The 15500-nt window shown below is 39.7% G+C and overlaps 1 protein-coding gene across 1 annotated transcript; it reads left to right on the forward strand.

The window, feature by feature from the left end:
• The first annotated feature begins 8795 nt into the window (after nt 1–8795).
• On the forward strand, nt 8796–15353 carry LOC126367403 (putative acyl-CoA-binding protein). Its single transcript, XM_050010913.1, has 4 exons — nt 8796–8890; nt 11197–11235; nt 11806–11920; nt 15039–15353. The coding sequence occupies exons 2-4, from the start codon at nt 11221–11223 to the stop codon at nt 15164–15166; spliced, it is 258 nt and encodes an 85-aa protein (XP_049866870.1). The 5' UTR covers nt 8796–8890; nt 11197–11220; the 3' UTR covers nt 15167–15353.
• Nucleotides 15354–15500: the final 147 nt, after the last annotated feature.

Raw genomic sequence — 15500 nt, forward strand, 5'->3', positions numbered from 1 at the left:
GGCTGTTATCGTTATTTTAATTATTAAGTAGACATTTTAATTTCTGCCACTCTTACTCTAACATCTGGCCCTGGCAGCACACCCTCGGTGCCAAAGGAGCATAGTACCCCGCTAGCCACAAGTTGGTAGTGTGACTAGGGATCAACGATTCAACGGGTAGGTATATACTTATGCGCCGCACTGTGCATTTCAAATTCGTCTTGCGATTGATGCACCTTCTGTTTAAGTACCTCTCCAAGTTATTATTTAGGTCATAGAGTTCCCTCCAAAATAGGTAATAGATACTTAGTAATATGCGATAAAAGTTTTGTAATGTTTATACCTACGTATTACTGATATCTACTTATTTATATGTCCGTAAAATAAATTATATCACCGCTAACGACAATAAGATAATAAAGATATGACAAGGATGTTGATAATACTGTTTTATCGTTGATTTGCGACGCTTTGCTGTTGGGATTACCTACAACATTTTGAAAGGAAGATTGATATTCTTCTACAACTACTTATAGGTGTAAGTAGGTATGACAAGTACGAATAGGTATCTACATAATATATCAAGTCACGTCGGTAATACCTGCAGGGGGTGATCAAAGTCCCCTATCTACCTACCCCCTATATTTTCCTAGTCAGTGATTAGTCGGGAAAACGGTCAACTAGTCGGCATTAGAAAACACAATCAGTAACATATAAACAGTACTTATTTTATTAGTTCCAAGTAGTAGCTGGACAGTACGGAATAGAAGAAAGACGATGGAAAGGCCTTTTTTTTGACGTGACTTATTGTAGATTTGCCGCAGATGGCATTAACTATTTGGCCGGACAAATAGGGAGCGCTGAAGGCTCTCACCCGGTACAACGTTTAAGACAACAGGCCTGAGGGTGCCCAGTTGGGCGCGAACCTCGGCTTAGGGCGTCGTCTGAGAGGAAAATTTGAAAGAATTAATCGACCCTAGCGGGTCGATAGCGATAAGCGCTGTTTGGGGGAAATCGTCGACCACGCCAACGGGGTCGGTATCGGGGTCCTGAAGTGTTTGGTGTCGCCTCTATGGCTAGAGTAATCGGGTCGTCGGGATCGCATATTACGTCCTTCGGACGCCGATACTTTTCGATAGAAAGACCCTAACGCGCATTTTGTATGAGAACCGCTGTCGCCGGTTCAACCCCACTCTCTTTTATTAAATTTATCTCTTTTTTTAAATATGAAATATATTCAATAATTGAGGCCCAAAATACTTATGAACCTCACAAGGTTCATGTTTAGACTTTGTAACCGTGGCTGCAGTTATTTTTGAATACTTGCGGTTCTGTCCAACCCATTAGCAATTATAGGCGTGAATTTATGTACCTATAGGTATGTAGGTAACAGATATTACTTATCACTAGGTACCTAACTGAATATTTCGGGTGTGTCGTCTACAATAATACTTATATCCCCCGCGATGTAGGTAGATACTTATCTACTAAGCTATCGGGACACTTGAAGTTTGCGAAAATTATGACAACATGGTACTGTGGTATACTGGCAGGGTTGCCAACGATGAAAATCTCGTAAATTGGGTTTAAAACCAATTTGAAACCTCGTACGTTCGTTAAAATAAAAAAACTAAACATGGCGTAGGTACTTTACCCTATCTACCTATCAAATGAGTACTTATGAATTCTGTGAATTTAATAGCCATTTGTTAGACTGGTCGACCTAAGTTTTTTTTTTTTGACGTGACTTATTGTAGATTTGCCGCAGATAGCATTAACTACTTAGCCGGACAAATGGGGAGCGCTGAAGGCTCTCACCCGGTACAACGTTTAAGACAACAGGCCTGAGGGTGCTCAGTTGGGCGCGAACCTCCTCTCAGGGCGTCGTCTGAGGGGAAGAATATTTGAAAGAATTAATCGACCCTAGCGGGTCGATAGTGATAAGCGCTGAATGAGGGAAATTTGGTGTTTGGTGTCGCGAGCTGATTGGCCGCCTCTATGGCTAGAGTAATCGGGTCATCGGGATCGTATATTACGGCCTTCGGACGCCGATACTTTTCAGTACCGTCCCTACGCGGGATGTATTTGGAAGCCGCAAGTACCAGGGGATTTGGGTGGTGCGGGGCAGAATCGAAAAACCGTTTTGAAGCTAATTTGAGCCATTGGGCAATGGTTGGCAGAAGTACCTAAGTATGTATTGCGTGGTGTGACAAAAGTAAAGTAAAAAATAACGTGCTACAAAACGTTCGTCATCTTCCTGGCAATATTCCCGTTTTCAGGTTGCCTGCTCTTAAACATGATTCATGGGTATTTAATCTCCTTATCAAATCAAAATCAAATCAAATATACTTTATTGCACACAACATACAAAACAAATTAACACTTTCGGCTGACCGGACGGCTATTTAAAAAAATGTATTATGACACATTAATTTTCCATACAAAATTAAGAGACGCTGAAGGACGTTCTGATTTTGTTATAATCAAGAATAATGTGAAATATGACACAAACGTTACTAAACGTCGTCGTATATAAGCGTTCTATCATAACCGTTATACTACGATCATTAGTAAAAGGAACAACGTCTAACAACGTCATCGTTTATAGAAGTTGCGTCACATGCGGGTAACATAATGTTTACAGTTTAACTAACAACATCTAATGACGCGGACGTTTGAATACGTTCTGTCACGCAATACTCAAATATCATTATTTATTATTTTGACAACGTTTATAAACGTCGTCGTCAATAGACGCTTTTCTAAATATTTATTATAAAAATCAATAAAAAAAGTTATATTTTGATCACTGAGTAAGTAAAAATATTATTTGCAACAAGAGAATAAGTCGACTTTTTCAATATACGTGTATCGGATGGTTCTACTTCTCAGAGATATAATGCAACTCTATCAGCAGATATAATAGAAGGTCATCGCGGAGCACCGCTGCATACAGTGATGGAGTGGGAGTCCACTCAACATCCCGCGCGACAACGCCGCCTGCAAAAATAGAAAGGTTCCTAAGGTAGAAATAGGCACGTTACTGCAGTTAACACTTAACCTGAACCTGCCGTGGACCACCCTCTGCCTTCTGGATTGTTGGCGCCTGCAGAAAACCACCCAACACCTGCCGCGTCAGCGCAACCTGCATACACTGCGGACTATCCAATACCTTCTACGTTGCTGCAGATATAGAGACTAATTCAGCATCTCCTGCCTGACCATCGCTTGCTGATACAGAGGGCAACCCAGGACCCTCTGCGTCGTCAACATCTGCAGATATAGATAATAGTCTAGCATCTCGACAATTTCGCAGTCATTCCAGAGCTCTGAACAGTGTTCAAGCAAACGAGAGGCAGCCAGCAAGACGCAGAACACTTTTTTTTTGACGTGACTTATTGTAGATTTGCTGCAGATGGCATTAATTACTTGGCCGGACAAATGGGGAGCGCTGAAGGCTCTCACCCAGAAAAACGCAGAACATTATATTCAGTAAGAACCTAAACAGTTCATAAGAACATCGCCCATTTCGAAGCCGCTCCCGCGACATACAAACCAGCAGGCAGCGAGGACCAAGGCGCTGAACACCGCCTCGAGCTACATGTGATTGAGAAAAACCACATTAGATATAGTACCAACATTGTATTTTGATAATGTTTCTACAGGTGCTCAATTTGAATTTGATCCGTCTACTTCTGTTATAACGAATTCAAATTCAATTAAATGTTTCCCTCACACGTTGTAGACTTCTTACCGAGCACCCGTAACTGAGGATGATGTTCGACGTCCTGGTCGTTGTCTGTCGCTTGATTATACGTTTCGAGAACGGCCACGAGACGGGCAACGTTCCCACTGGAGGAACCGTTCCGCGTCCCGCCAGCCGCCTCCCATTCACTTCAGCATCTCTTGAATAACTTCGAGATTGACGAGGTGCTGAATTATCCTCTATATATCAGCAAACAGTGGCGATACAAGAGATGTCGGGTCACTCTCTATGCCTACAAGTGGTGGCGATGCAGGACGATGACGAAGAATTATCCACAATATCTACAAGTTGCGGTGACGCAGGAAGCGTCGAGTGGCCCTCCGCAGGCGCGAGCAATATAGCAGGTACAGAGGTGATGTAACAGTTGTCAAAAAGTCTGTTGCTGCTGAAAGTGGTAACGTAGGCATTTATGAGGGACCCTCGATATCTGCAAGCGGCGGTGACACGCGAGACGCTGAGCAGACTTCCACCCCTGCACGCAGCAGGGACCCAGGACGAGTCCCCAATACATCTGTTGATGAAGTATCCGCTTATTACGATATCACGTAAAATTGACACATAAGACGTCTACAATGGCGTAGAGCTTACAGGATGACGTCCATCAACGTTGTGATTGTATGCGTAATAAATGTGTATGTGTGAGTGACCTCTATAAAATGACGGTAAAAACGAATGCAGCGCGGCGCTAGAGATTTGGGAATCTGATGTGTTGTGGCGCAATGACGTAGCTAATAGAATTTAGTATCGGCTGTCAGCGCGCTATCACGTAGTGGGAATAAAATCATATTTTTCTTTGACGGGAATATACGTTGCGTCAATTTGGGTGTTTTTATTTTGACGTATAATGACGTTGCTCAGCCGAAAGTGTTAACACAGATGATGATAGATACAGTACAATCGGGCGGCCTTATTGCTAAACAGCAATTTCTTCCAGGCAACCAGTGGATAGGAAACATTATTACAATCTCGAACGTACGAACCTGATTGTACCCTTGTTCCAATCACGTATTAGTAGGAAGATCCTCCTAAGATTTTTTTTCCTGGCTATATCTGCAATCAGTATCTTTTTTTTTTCCTCTTACGATTGGCAACCTTGGATGTGGGAGCGGTTTAGGCGCGACATGGGGTACTTATAGGAAAGTTTGTCTTATCGAATTACGTAGAAAGAGGCCTGGCCCACTTGAATTTGTGACCTAATTCTCATTTTTGATAATCTGTTATGATAAATTACATAAGTACCTACCTAATGAAAGTGTATATTTCTGTTATTTATTTAGTTTTCAACAGCCTCCGTGGTCTAGTGGTTAGAGCGTTAGGCTCACGATCTGGTCCGGGTTCGATTCCCGATGGGGACATTGTCGAAATCACTTTGTGAGACTGTCCTTTGTTTGGTAAGGACTTTTCAGGCTTGAATCACCTGATTGTCCGAAAAAGTAAGATGATTCCGTGCTTCGGAGGGCACGTTATACCGTTGGTCCCGGCTATTAGCCGTAAAAACACCTCCACCAACCCGCATTGGAGCAGCGTGGTGGAGTATGCTCCATACCCCCTCCAGTTGATTGAGGGGAGGCCTGTGCCCAGCAGTGGTACGTATATAGGCTGTTTATTATTATAATGTTTTATTTCTAACCTGTAAACTTCCAGAACCTAAACTAACAAGTTTTATAAGTTCACTAATGGAACGCAATAAATATGCAATTTTACACATACTTTTAACGGATTAACGATTAACGTTAACTTGCGTTAATTCTTCCGTTAACGCTTTAACGTTTAACGAAGCTAACTTTTTTTGTAGCGGATTAACGATTAACGAAGTTAACTATGCGGTTAACGGTGCCCAGCTATGAATAAAAGTACCTAAGTAGGTACCTACAAAGAGCAACACAGACCATGCTCTTTGATTATTATTCTATGTCGTTCATTATACATGTTGTCAATGATGCAGATTCCAGGTCATCATCATCATCATCATCAGCCCATTAACGTCCCCACTGCTGGGGCACGGGCCTTCCCTATGGATGGATAGGGAGATCGGGCTTTAAACCACCACGCGGGCCCAGTGCGGATTGGATTCCAGGTCAGCAGACCATCTAATTTTATTTTAAGTCATACCTGTCATTTTCTTATTGCAGGGAATGCAATTCCGATCTCGCGGGATCCTGGGAGGTTAAAATGGCCACATCGAAGCAATTCATCTAACTTCAACTTTATGGTTGTATGGCAACCGGTCGTCATACAATTCATCTAAGAAAGCAATATTGCAATTTGTCATTTGTTTGCATTGCGCACTTACTTTTATATAATGCGCAAATGTCAAATTACAATATTGCTTTCTTAGATGAATTGCTTCGTTGTGGCCATTTAACCCCCCAGGATTTAGCAACTTGGGGGTTTGCGACCCTAGTAGAGATTATACAGGGTGTTAGTGACATCGTAACGAAAACTTTGAGGGATGATTCAGGCCATAATTCTGAGTTGATATCAAGTGGAATTTTCCGTCGCAAAAGTATGTAACGGAAAATAATTTAAATAAGCTCTAAAATTTTCATGACTTCTCCGACAGGAAATTCCACTTGATATCGTCTCAGAATCATGGTCTGAATCATCCCCTTCAGTATTCGTTACAGTGTCACTAACACCCATACCTACTTGTATGGCTACTGTATGTACTTGTATGGGGTGTAAGTGACATCGTAACGAATACTGAGAGAGATGATTCAGCTGATTATTCTGAGTTAATATCAAGTGGAATTTTCCATCGCAAAAGTATAGAATTGAAAATAATAAAAAAAAACTAAAAAATAACATGAATTTTGCGACGGAAAATTCCACTTGATATTAACTCAGAATCATGGTCTGAATCATCCCTCTGAGTATTCGTTACGATGTCACTAACACCCTGTATAGGCGATGTTTTTTGAACTAGGTATACTAAAAACCCGTTACATTTAAAAATTGATTTAATATTTATGTATCGACTTAGTAGTTGCTTCTATGCTGTTCTGGGAGCAAATAAAAAACATAGAACACGTTCAGCTGCTTGTCTTCCCGGGCATGTCGTAAAAACCGACAGAGGGATTGCGTCCTCTAACATGATGGACTAATGTTATGGGCGATAGGCTGATCCCTTATCACCATAAGGTTCATCATATCCATCTTAGGACTTCGTATCAACAGTGGCTGCAAGTTGTCTTTGATTACTTGTGGCTCTGCCCACCCCATTTGGGATTACGGGCGTGAGTTTATGTATGTATGTATGTATCGACTTAGTAGTTTGGGTGATTGAAGAAATCCTTGGGTGGTGATTTTGTGATGATAAAATAAAGCAACAGCGTCATGATTGTTGTGTATTTAGACAAGAGAAAAAGCGGAAATCCGCGAACGAATGTTTTAACAAAAATGTTTCCATATTCAAAAAATGCTCTTAAATTATTTATTATGTTTTCAACAGTGATTCAAATAATAAAAAAATATTAAGTCTTCTTCTTCTAGTATGAGTTTTTGTTGTGAGATGGACTACCAACCTCATCAACCAGGGAGTCAGTGTTATTATTGAGCCGCCGAAGGCCCCTGACATGACTCATATAACGACTACTTTCTTACACCATTAAGTATAGTAACAGAGACCAACTTGACGTGTCTTCCAAACCACGGATCATCTTACTTTTCGGACAATCAGGTGATCAGCCTGTAATGACCTTACCAAACTAGGGATCACAAACTGGTTTTTGTGTCCCCACCGGGATTCGAACCCGGAACTTCCGGATAGTGAGCACAACGCTCAACCACTAGACCACGGAGGCAGTAAGTAATTTAAACTTTTATATTTTGTATTGGGTGCCTACAATAGTGGGTCTGGCTTTCTTCATGTTATTGGCCGTACTACTTAGATTCTGGTTATAAATAATCTATTTAGATTGTTTCGATTGAGGATTATTAACGCTATGCGTGAGAATATCGTTATACTTATATATTTTATCAGGCCATTGTACTTACTCATTAGCGTTTTTCATGTTTTAAAAGACAAAACGTATTTTTTTTGTGCCTAATGAAATGATAATGATGTTGAATATAGGTGCTTACTTACACTGTTAAGTTGTGAGGGGTAATACCTATCTGTGTGTTTTAGATTACCATTGATAAACTCGCTATATTTTTTATTGGCCGATACGATATGTTTTATTTATATTTATGACGTGCTTATCCTGGTAGGGTTGACATTTATTTTCGTAATGGACAGGTGAATAAAAGCGCAATATGGATGGAAAATGAACCTGGGGGGTTAAAATGGCCACATCATAGCAATTCATCTAAGAAAGCAATATTGCAATTTGACATTTGCGCATATAAAAGTAAGTATGCAATGCAGACAAATGTCAAATACCTAACAATATTGCTTTCTTAGATAAAATCATAAACGTCTCTAAAACGCGTATCAAAACAAAACAGTCACACAAAAAACAAAAAACGAACGATCGTTCATGTACTAAGTACTTATCGGCAGATGGTTACCTAATGCGTGCGCTTCGCAACACCCATTTATAATTTCTCTGAAAACACAAGATGTTATTTTTTTTCATTTTTGTGCCCAAACATGCGATTGGTCGACTGACCATAAGCAGTTTTGATGGTTTGGTTTTAGTAACGTGCAAGACAGGCCCCCTCATTAGAAGGCTGCCTTCATTAAGGTGCTACTGTATGTTATCCCATATGTGCGTCCTTTTGAGGCGTCTCATATAGTGGTTGTCACTTAAACTCCGGGCCAGTTTGTTTTGGTGATGAGTAATTCGATCTCTGTATAGCCTTGTGATGGTGGCAATTTCTTGCTTAACTGTCCTCATTCCAAGGTACTCGTGAAGTTCGTCCATGCGAGTGAACCAAGGTGCTCGCGCTATTGATTTGAGCACTCCGTTTTGGAAGCGTTGTAGTATTTCCATATTTGATGTTTTTGCAGCACCCATACCACCCAACACAAGATGTAATTATATAGTACTTAAATATGAATTTCAAATATTTAAAATTAAAGTGTGACAGCCCTGGGCCTCGTCGGATTTTCAGGACCGAATCGCGGGAATTTAACGCGAGAGCTGATGCGAAGTTTTTCAGTCATTGTGCCGAGCTCGCACCAGCTTCTCTTTAACTTAGGTGAGTTGTTCGTTTTTCAAAAGTTTTTTTCTCTTTTTATTACTTTCCAGCATAGTTCCTGATTACTTATTTTGTACTTATTTGCCATCGAGACAAACCAGTCGTGGTTTAGCGATGCTACGTGTCAGAACTGTAATTCAAAGGTGCATTAAGTAAACAAAAAAAAACCTTAGGTAACTGTTGTTAGTTTTCCAAATAACATAGGTACCTAACAAATATTTTGCTGCCTAAGTTTTTTACCATAATTTCACTTAGTTTTTTGTTTACGTACCTACTACGTAGTTATTTGATGGTAAACGACTTTCTGTAACACCTACATACTAATTGTGTTTCTGATGTGAATTCTTTGCATTGATTTAACCCAGAAAAAAAACAGTTTATATAGCAAATCTTTGAGATTTATGAATAACTGTGGACTTTGTAAATGGAAATGATAAAATGCTAATAGAATTCTATAGTCTCTGCTTATCACAGTGGGAAGTAGACGTGAGTTATGTGTGTTGTAGACTTTTTAAGTTATTTAGTTCTAAACAAAAATACGTATAATTAAACTGCGTATTTGCTAATCGAGCCTGTTATTTTGTAAAATGGCAGTCTAATCAGGCAGGTACAACTGTTTGTAAATGGAATATTGACGTATTATCTCTATTTCGACGTTTCAGGCTTACTAATGATTAATGATGTTGATGAAACAATAATATCTAACTGATACGTAGTCGTAGTTAATATGTTTGGCAATCGATCAGATTCAAGGACCAAAAATTTTACAATTTCGCGAATTTTGCGTAGTGTGTTAGGTGTCAAACGAATTGATCGAGTCCGAAACACAACATTGTGTTCAAAAACGGGACTCGCTGATGTGGGACGAAAAGCCGCCAGCCTTAAGTGGGATTGGGCCGGACATGTTTGTCGCATGCACCCTGAGCGGTGGGCACGGATCGTCACGCATTTGGTGCCTAATGACGAGTACAGGCGTCGTGGTAGACCTCGAAAGAGATGGCGTGACGACTTGGATGCTTGCCGGAGAGACTGGCCGGAGTACGCACAGGACCGCGAAAAATGGAAAGAGGAAGGGGAGGCCTTTGCCCAGCAGTGGGATCTTGTAGGCTAGATTAGATTAGATTTTACAATTTCTGTTTGATCCAGTCATCCAAAAGACACTGGGTGATCTCAGGCAACTTTTACGACATGCTTTCTAAGTTTACCTAACATCGACCACGCACATAAATAAGAGCAAAATACATCCCTATACACTTACCATAGTATACATTATTGTTAAAACTGGTGTCAACGCGTTGGAAAGCAGTAATGGCTCCAGTTTCCGCTGCCAACCCGGTCATCGAACCCGCGGAATGTTAAAAGCGGCGCGTGCGCAACGGGCCCGCAAACCAAATACGTTACCTACATTTCATTTTATAAGTAGGTAACACTGCAATTCCTTGCGAATTCTTCAGATTGTGAACAAAGATGTGTCTTGTTTGTGATTTTTCTGACATACGTACGCTGTAGCATCACGTCTGTAGTCCCATAGGGGTAAGCAGACTTTTATAGATGTAACGTACACCTGATACACCCACACCTTGCCAGCTATGTTTAAGTCCCATGTTATTGCTGTTAACCGGGCACAAGTACGGGAGTCTGTACTTAATTCAAACTCAAATTTAAATGCAGTGTTTTAGAGACCAAGTCGGGATTCGAACCCTACTACGATGTAAGACACGCGTACTCCCAACAGTAGAACTATCACGAGTAGTCGCTACATGAGCAATGTTTGTCAGGGCCTGTGGCGGCTCAATAGTAACCTGCTTTTCCTTAAATAAATAACTACGTACTTACTTATTTATTTAAAGGATAATGACCGTAACTATATGAGACCCGTCCCCCTCTTCCAACAGATACTTTATACGTGTAAGTAGTTTCATTAGTGTCTATAAAAAGACTACCAATTGATTTTAGCTTCCACATCCATGGGGTTTAGGAATCAAATAAAACACTGATGTACCAGGAGGTATCCAAAATCATAATTAAAAACCCGAAAGTCGCCATAGAAGAAAAATATCAACTCGCTAAGACGCTTCAAATGAGATATGTCTGGATTCCGTTGGTGGAGGGGGACGTTTTGACTCATTGTCCATAAAATAAAACTGTTTGTTTCCCAAAGAAACTAAAATAAATAAAAATATACTTAAGTTTAAAAACTAAAACCCGCCCACGGAAAAATTACGATCTAAAAAGTATGAAAGAAGAAAATAGGCATACCTATTCCTCAGAAATTCTGTTATAACTTTGAATATGTTTTGTTACAGATCTCAATCAAATAAACACCAACCATGTCTCTGGATGAGGTGAGTTAAACAGTACCAAGACCTGAATATTATTTTTATTTACTTTAGCTACTAACCTAAAGACTAAATCAAATCAAATGATTTATTTGAGAGCTGCAATGTGCAAACAATAATTTGTTACATAGGAAAGAAAGTATGTTATACAAAATTAATTATAAGTAGTTCTACTTATAAAAACTACTAAGGAGGTACCTACCTACCTATGAGTTTCCTACCTACTCATCTAACTTCTATATATGATTTTAAAAGTATCACAGAGCTAATTCTATTACACATTCACTCAAAAGATAAAATCATTATGACTTTGGTACCATGTCACATTAACTTTTTTGGCAAATTTAACTGTAAGTCTCACTAAATGTCAAATATGTTAGTGCGACAGCGCAGCGTCCTAAAGTGAGTACATATATTGTTCATGACTGTACAAGATGTTAATATTGTAACTTGATACAGACATCTACTTAGTTACATTATGTAAGTAGATATAACTTTTTCCTCACGCAGTACTTTTCTAAGAAACTTTCAATTTTCCGTTACTTCCAAGATTCTCAAGAACTGGTTTTGTTGTAGCAATTCAAGCAAGTCTCCGACTCCGTGAGGAACTGGAAGACCAAGCCCTCAGACGATGAGAACCTGGCTCTCTACTCCCTCTTCAAACAGGCCAACTTCGGAGATGTCAACATCAGTAAGTATTGAATAACAGATATTAAATAAGTCATAAGAAGATGAAATTACCAAAAATGTTTGCATCTAAAACAAGTAGATATTGGTATTTAACATTGTCGACATTTTGCGCTGCGCATTTACTTTTATATGCGCAAATGTAAAATTGCAATATTGCTTTTTATCAGATGAAGAGTTTCAAAGTGGCCTTTTTTAAATTCCCAGGTGTTATGATAACTGCTTTAAATCATATCTATGTCTATGTCTAGACTAGAGATAGTAAGCATGGTATATTAGTGATAAGCATATATCCTTCAATTATGAGTCAAAACTTATCGTTTCGATATGCAATAACTATTTACATTAGACACGACGATTTACCCGATTGTTCGAACAAAGGGGACAAGTCACAACACAATGGGGTGACTAATAAAAAATAATCAGGTTGAATGAGTATGATTTTATGAGTCACGGTATTGATGTTAATTACTTATTGATTTTTTTGACGTGGCCTGGTTTGGCCGGGCAAATGGGGAGCGCTGAGCGCGGCTCTCACCCGGTACAAAATTTAGACAACAGGTCTGAGGGTGCCCAGTTGGGCGCGAACCTCGGCTCAGGGCGTCGTCTGAGACGGAGAATATACGAAAAAAATAACCGACCCTAATAAGCGCTGAATGAGGGAAATCGCCGGCGGGGTCGGTATCGGGGTTCTGAAGTGTTTGGTGTCGCGAACTGATTGACCGCCTCTATTGCTAGGTAATCGGGTCGCGTCGGGATCGTATATTATGTCCTTCGGACGCCGATACTTTTCAGTACCGTCCCTGAGCGGGATGTTTTCGGAAGCCGCAACTACCAGGGGATTTGGTAAAAACGTTTTGAAGATAATTTGAGCCATTGGGTGGTTAGCAGAATAGTGTAGTGGCGAATAGTGAATGCATGCATGGGATTCATTGTCTGGGAACTGATATTAGGCAGCCAAATTACTAAATACGTACCTACTTACTTACAATATTTTACGGGTTTTTTAAAGTACGTCTAAGGCATTGTGCCGACGTTTTTCTTGCAGCTTCTTTTCCCGGATAGTGAGACTCAATAAAGATATTTTGTGAATTTAAATTTGAATGTCACCCGGGGTAAATCGACATTAATTGAACGAGGTTAATTCACCTCACCTCCGATGGGGTCATTAGTTTAGTCTATTTACGCCTTAAGTCGTTAAGGAGTAAGTGAGCGCGCACGGGGTAAGGCAGTGTTTCGTATGCAGTATTCGAGCTGTCGAGAAATGTGGCCTAAACAATTCAGAGATAATAATAACCTTAACCTCAAGAGTTAAAAGAAAAAAGCCAGTCAAGTGCGACTCGCGCACCGAGGGTTCCTTACATAAAAATAGATCGCGATTGGATAAGATAATATATTTATTGCATTCCTGATGTTTTTACAGAGGTCTTAAAAGTAGAGGAAAGCACTGCAACAACAACTCAAAATAACTTCTAAAGTTTGTAATTGCAAAAATATTATTTTTTCGGGTGAAAAACTGCTTATACATCGACATAGGCCGTGATTAGCTTATCAACTGCGCGAGTTTGTACCTAATCGCAAAAACTTTTTTTTGTGATGGAACAACAAAACGATTTTTGGATGTTTAATCAACTTGATACACACGCGTTTCCGAGAAAATGGTCTTGACAGACAGACGGGCGGACAACAGAGTGATCCGTTTTTCATTTTAAGGTTCAGAACCCTAAAATAGAAGTCAGGTGGTCAGTTTAAGTGCGATTCAGCAAAGGTACAATTTGCGGTTACTGCGAGCAGACGTCTACGCCACAAAATAGGTGCATTCACGTCAAAATATTGCGTAATTTTAACGTTCATGGTCATAAGATAATTGTATAAGTAGTCGCAGCAAGTTTATGACGTTTTTTGTACTTACCTTAGTTGTTATAAGATGCTCATATATATACCTACAGACTGCAGACGTAATAATGGACTTTTTCGAACTCATGTTTTAGTCTCGTTTTTACCTTATAATTTTTTACCTTATAGAGTGAGAAGGGAATGTTTTAAGTTGGTTTGGACACGTAGAGCAAACGAAGGATTATAGGATTGTTTAAGGTTTACCCGGTTATTATCATAATTAAAACACATAATACTGAGTTGTTACCACGTTATTATCAGGGATATGTACGGGAGTCTGATATCCTTGATAGTAACGTGGTAAGAACCCGTTATTATGTGTTTTAATTAGGATAATAGGATTACGAAAGCCAGTATATAAAGCGAAGGTTGATGGTAGGGCTGGCAGAGGAAGACCTAGTCGGACGTACATTGACCAAATTTGAGATTTCCCTAGAAAAATATCAGTACCTACGATCTGAACCGTCGTCGTGCGCGTATGAAGCGTTTGTTGAATGTGGACGAAGCAAGAAAAGTGTGTCAGGATTGAAGCAAATTATTTTTTAAATTTTTCTTTCGTGTACTCTGGTCTTATGTTCGTAGAGGTTAGGTAATAAAGTTCTTTTTAAGGCTTTTTTACTGCCGCGATCGCACACATCCGCAAGATGATACCACACCCCGGACACTTCATACAAACAACCACTGTTTTACACAGACACCACACATTGTCGTTATCGTACACGCGCATCTGTGTGTGTGACGTCTGATGCTCTACGATTAAAGTCTAAACTGTCCGAGGGGAGGTGAGGTAAACCTATCTCAGACGCTGGTGGGGAGCGGAAAGTTGCCGTTCTATACGTAGTATTATACCTTATTCTATGATGATGCCAGGATGCAACTATGTAAAAGTTAGTGATTATTTAGAAGATATGAATGCATGAGATTTACTGTCTGAGAACTGATATTGGTGCCGATTCCGGCAGGCAAACTTAACTAAGTTACTCAATTGTATAAAACTATTTTAAGTTTATTTTTTTAAAGAACGTCTAGGGCCTTGTGCCGAGGGTTTTCTTGCAGCTTCTTTTCCCCGGCTATACAGGTTGTCAGAAGCTGCAGTAGTTTTAGGCGGATGAGACGTTCGTTATGTAAAAGTTGACGATTCACAGTGTAACTATGTTACTGTGTTACCTACTGAATAAATATATTTTTTAATTTGAATTTGTAGTAAATGTTTTTTTTGTCTCCAGGTGAACCCAGTGGTCTGGTGGAGAAGGCGAAGTTCAAGGCGTGGACAAACCGCAAGGGTATGTCTCCCGATGAGGCCAAGAAGCAGTACATCGAAATCGCACAGAAACTCCAAGCCAAATACGCATAAATTACCCTTAGGTTAACTATTTAATCTATAGTTATTATTTTATTTTAAAAAATGTAATATATCTACCAATCAACTTGAAAATTAAATTGATCCACTCGATATTTCGATCACCGCAATTTTTTTCAAATTATGAGTGGATTTCTCATATTTGTAATTAGTATCTCAAATAAAAATATGTTAAGCTAAATCTTGTCATTTTATTTTAGAGTGCTAACAAAGTACTTATGCTTTGAAAAGCAGGTTGTTATAGCCGGACGAGAAAATGTAGTTTATGGGTAGTTTTTCGAACACCGGAAGTCGCTGGCCCCGATTCCTGCAGATCCCTCCTAATTTT

Source organism: Pectinophora gossypiella, chromosome 6 (assembly GCF_024362695.1).
Source record: "Pectinophora gossypiella chromosome 6, ilPecGoss1.1, whole genome shotgun sequence".
Lineage (NCBI taxonomy): Eukaryota > Metazoa > Arthropoda > Insecta > Lepidoptera > Gelechiidae > Pectinophora > Pectinophora gossypiella.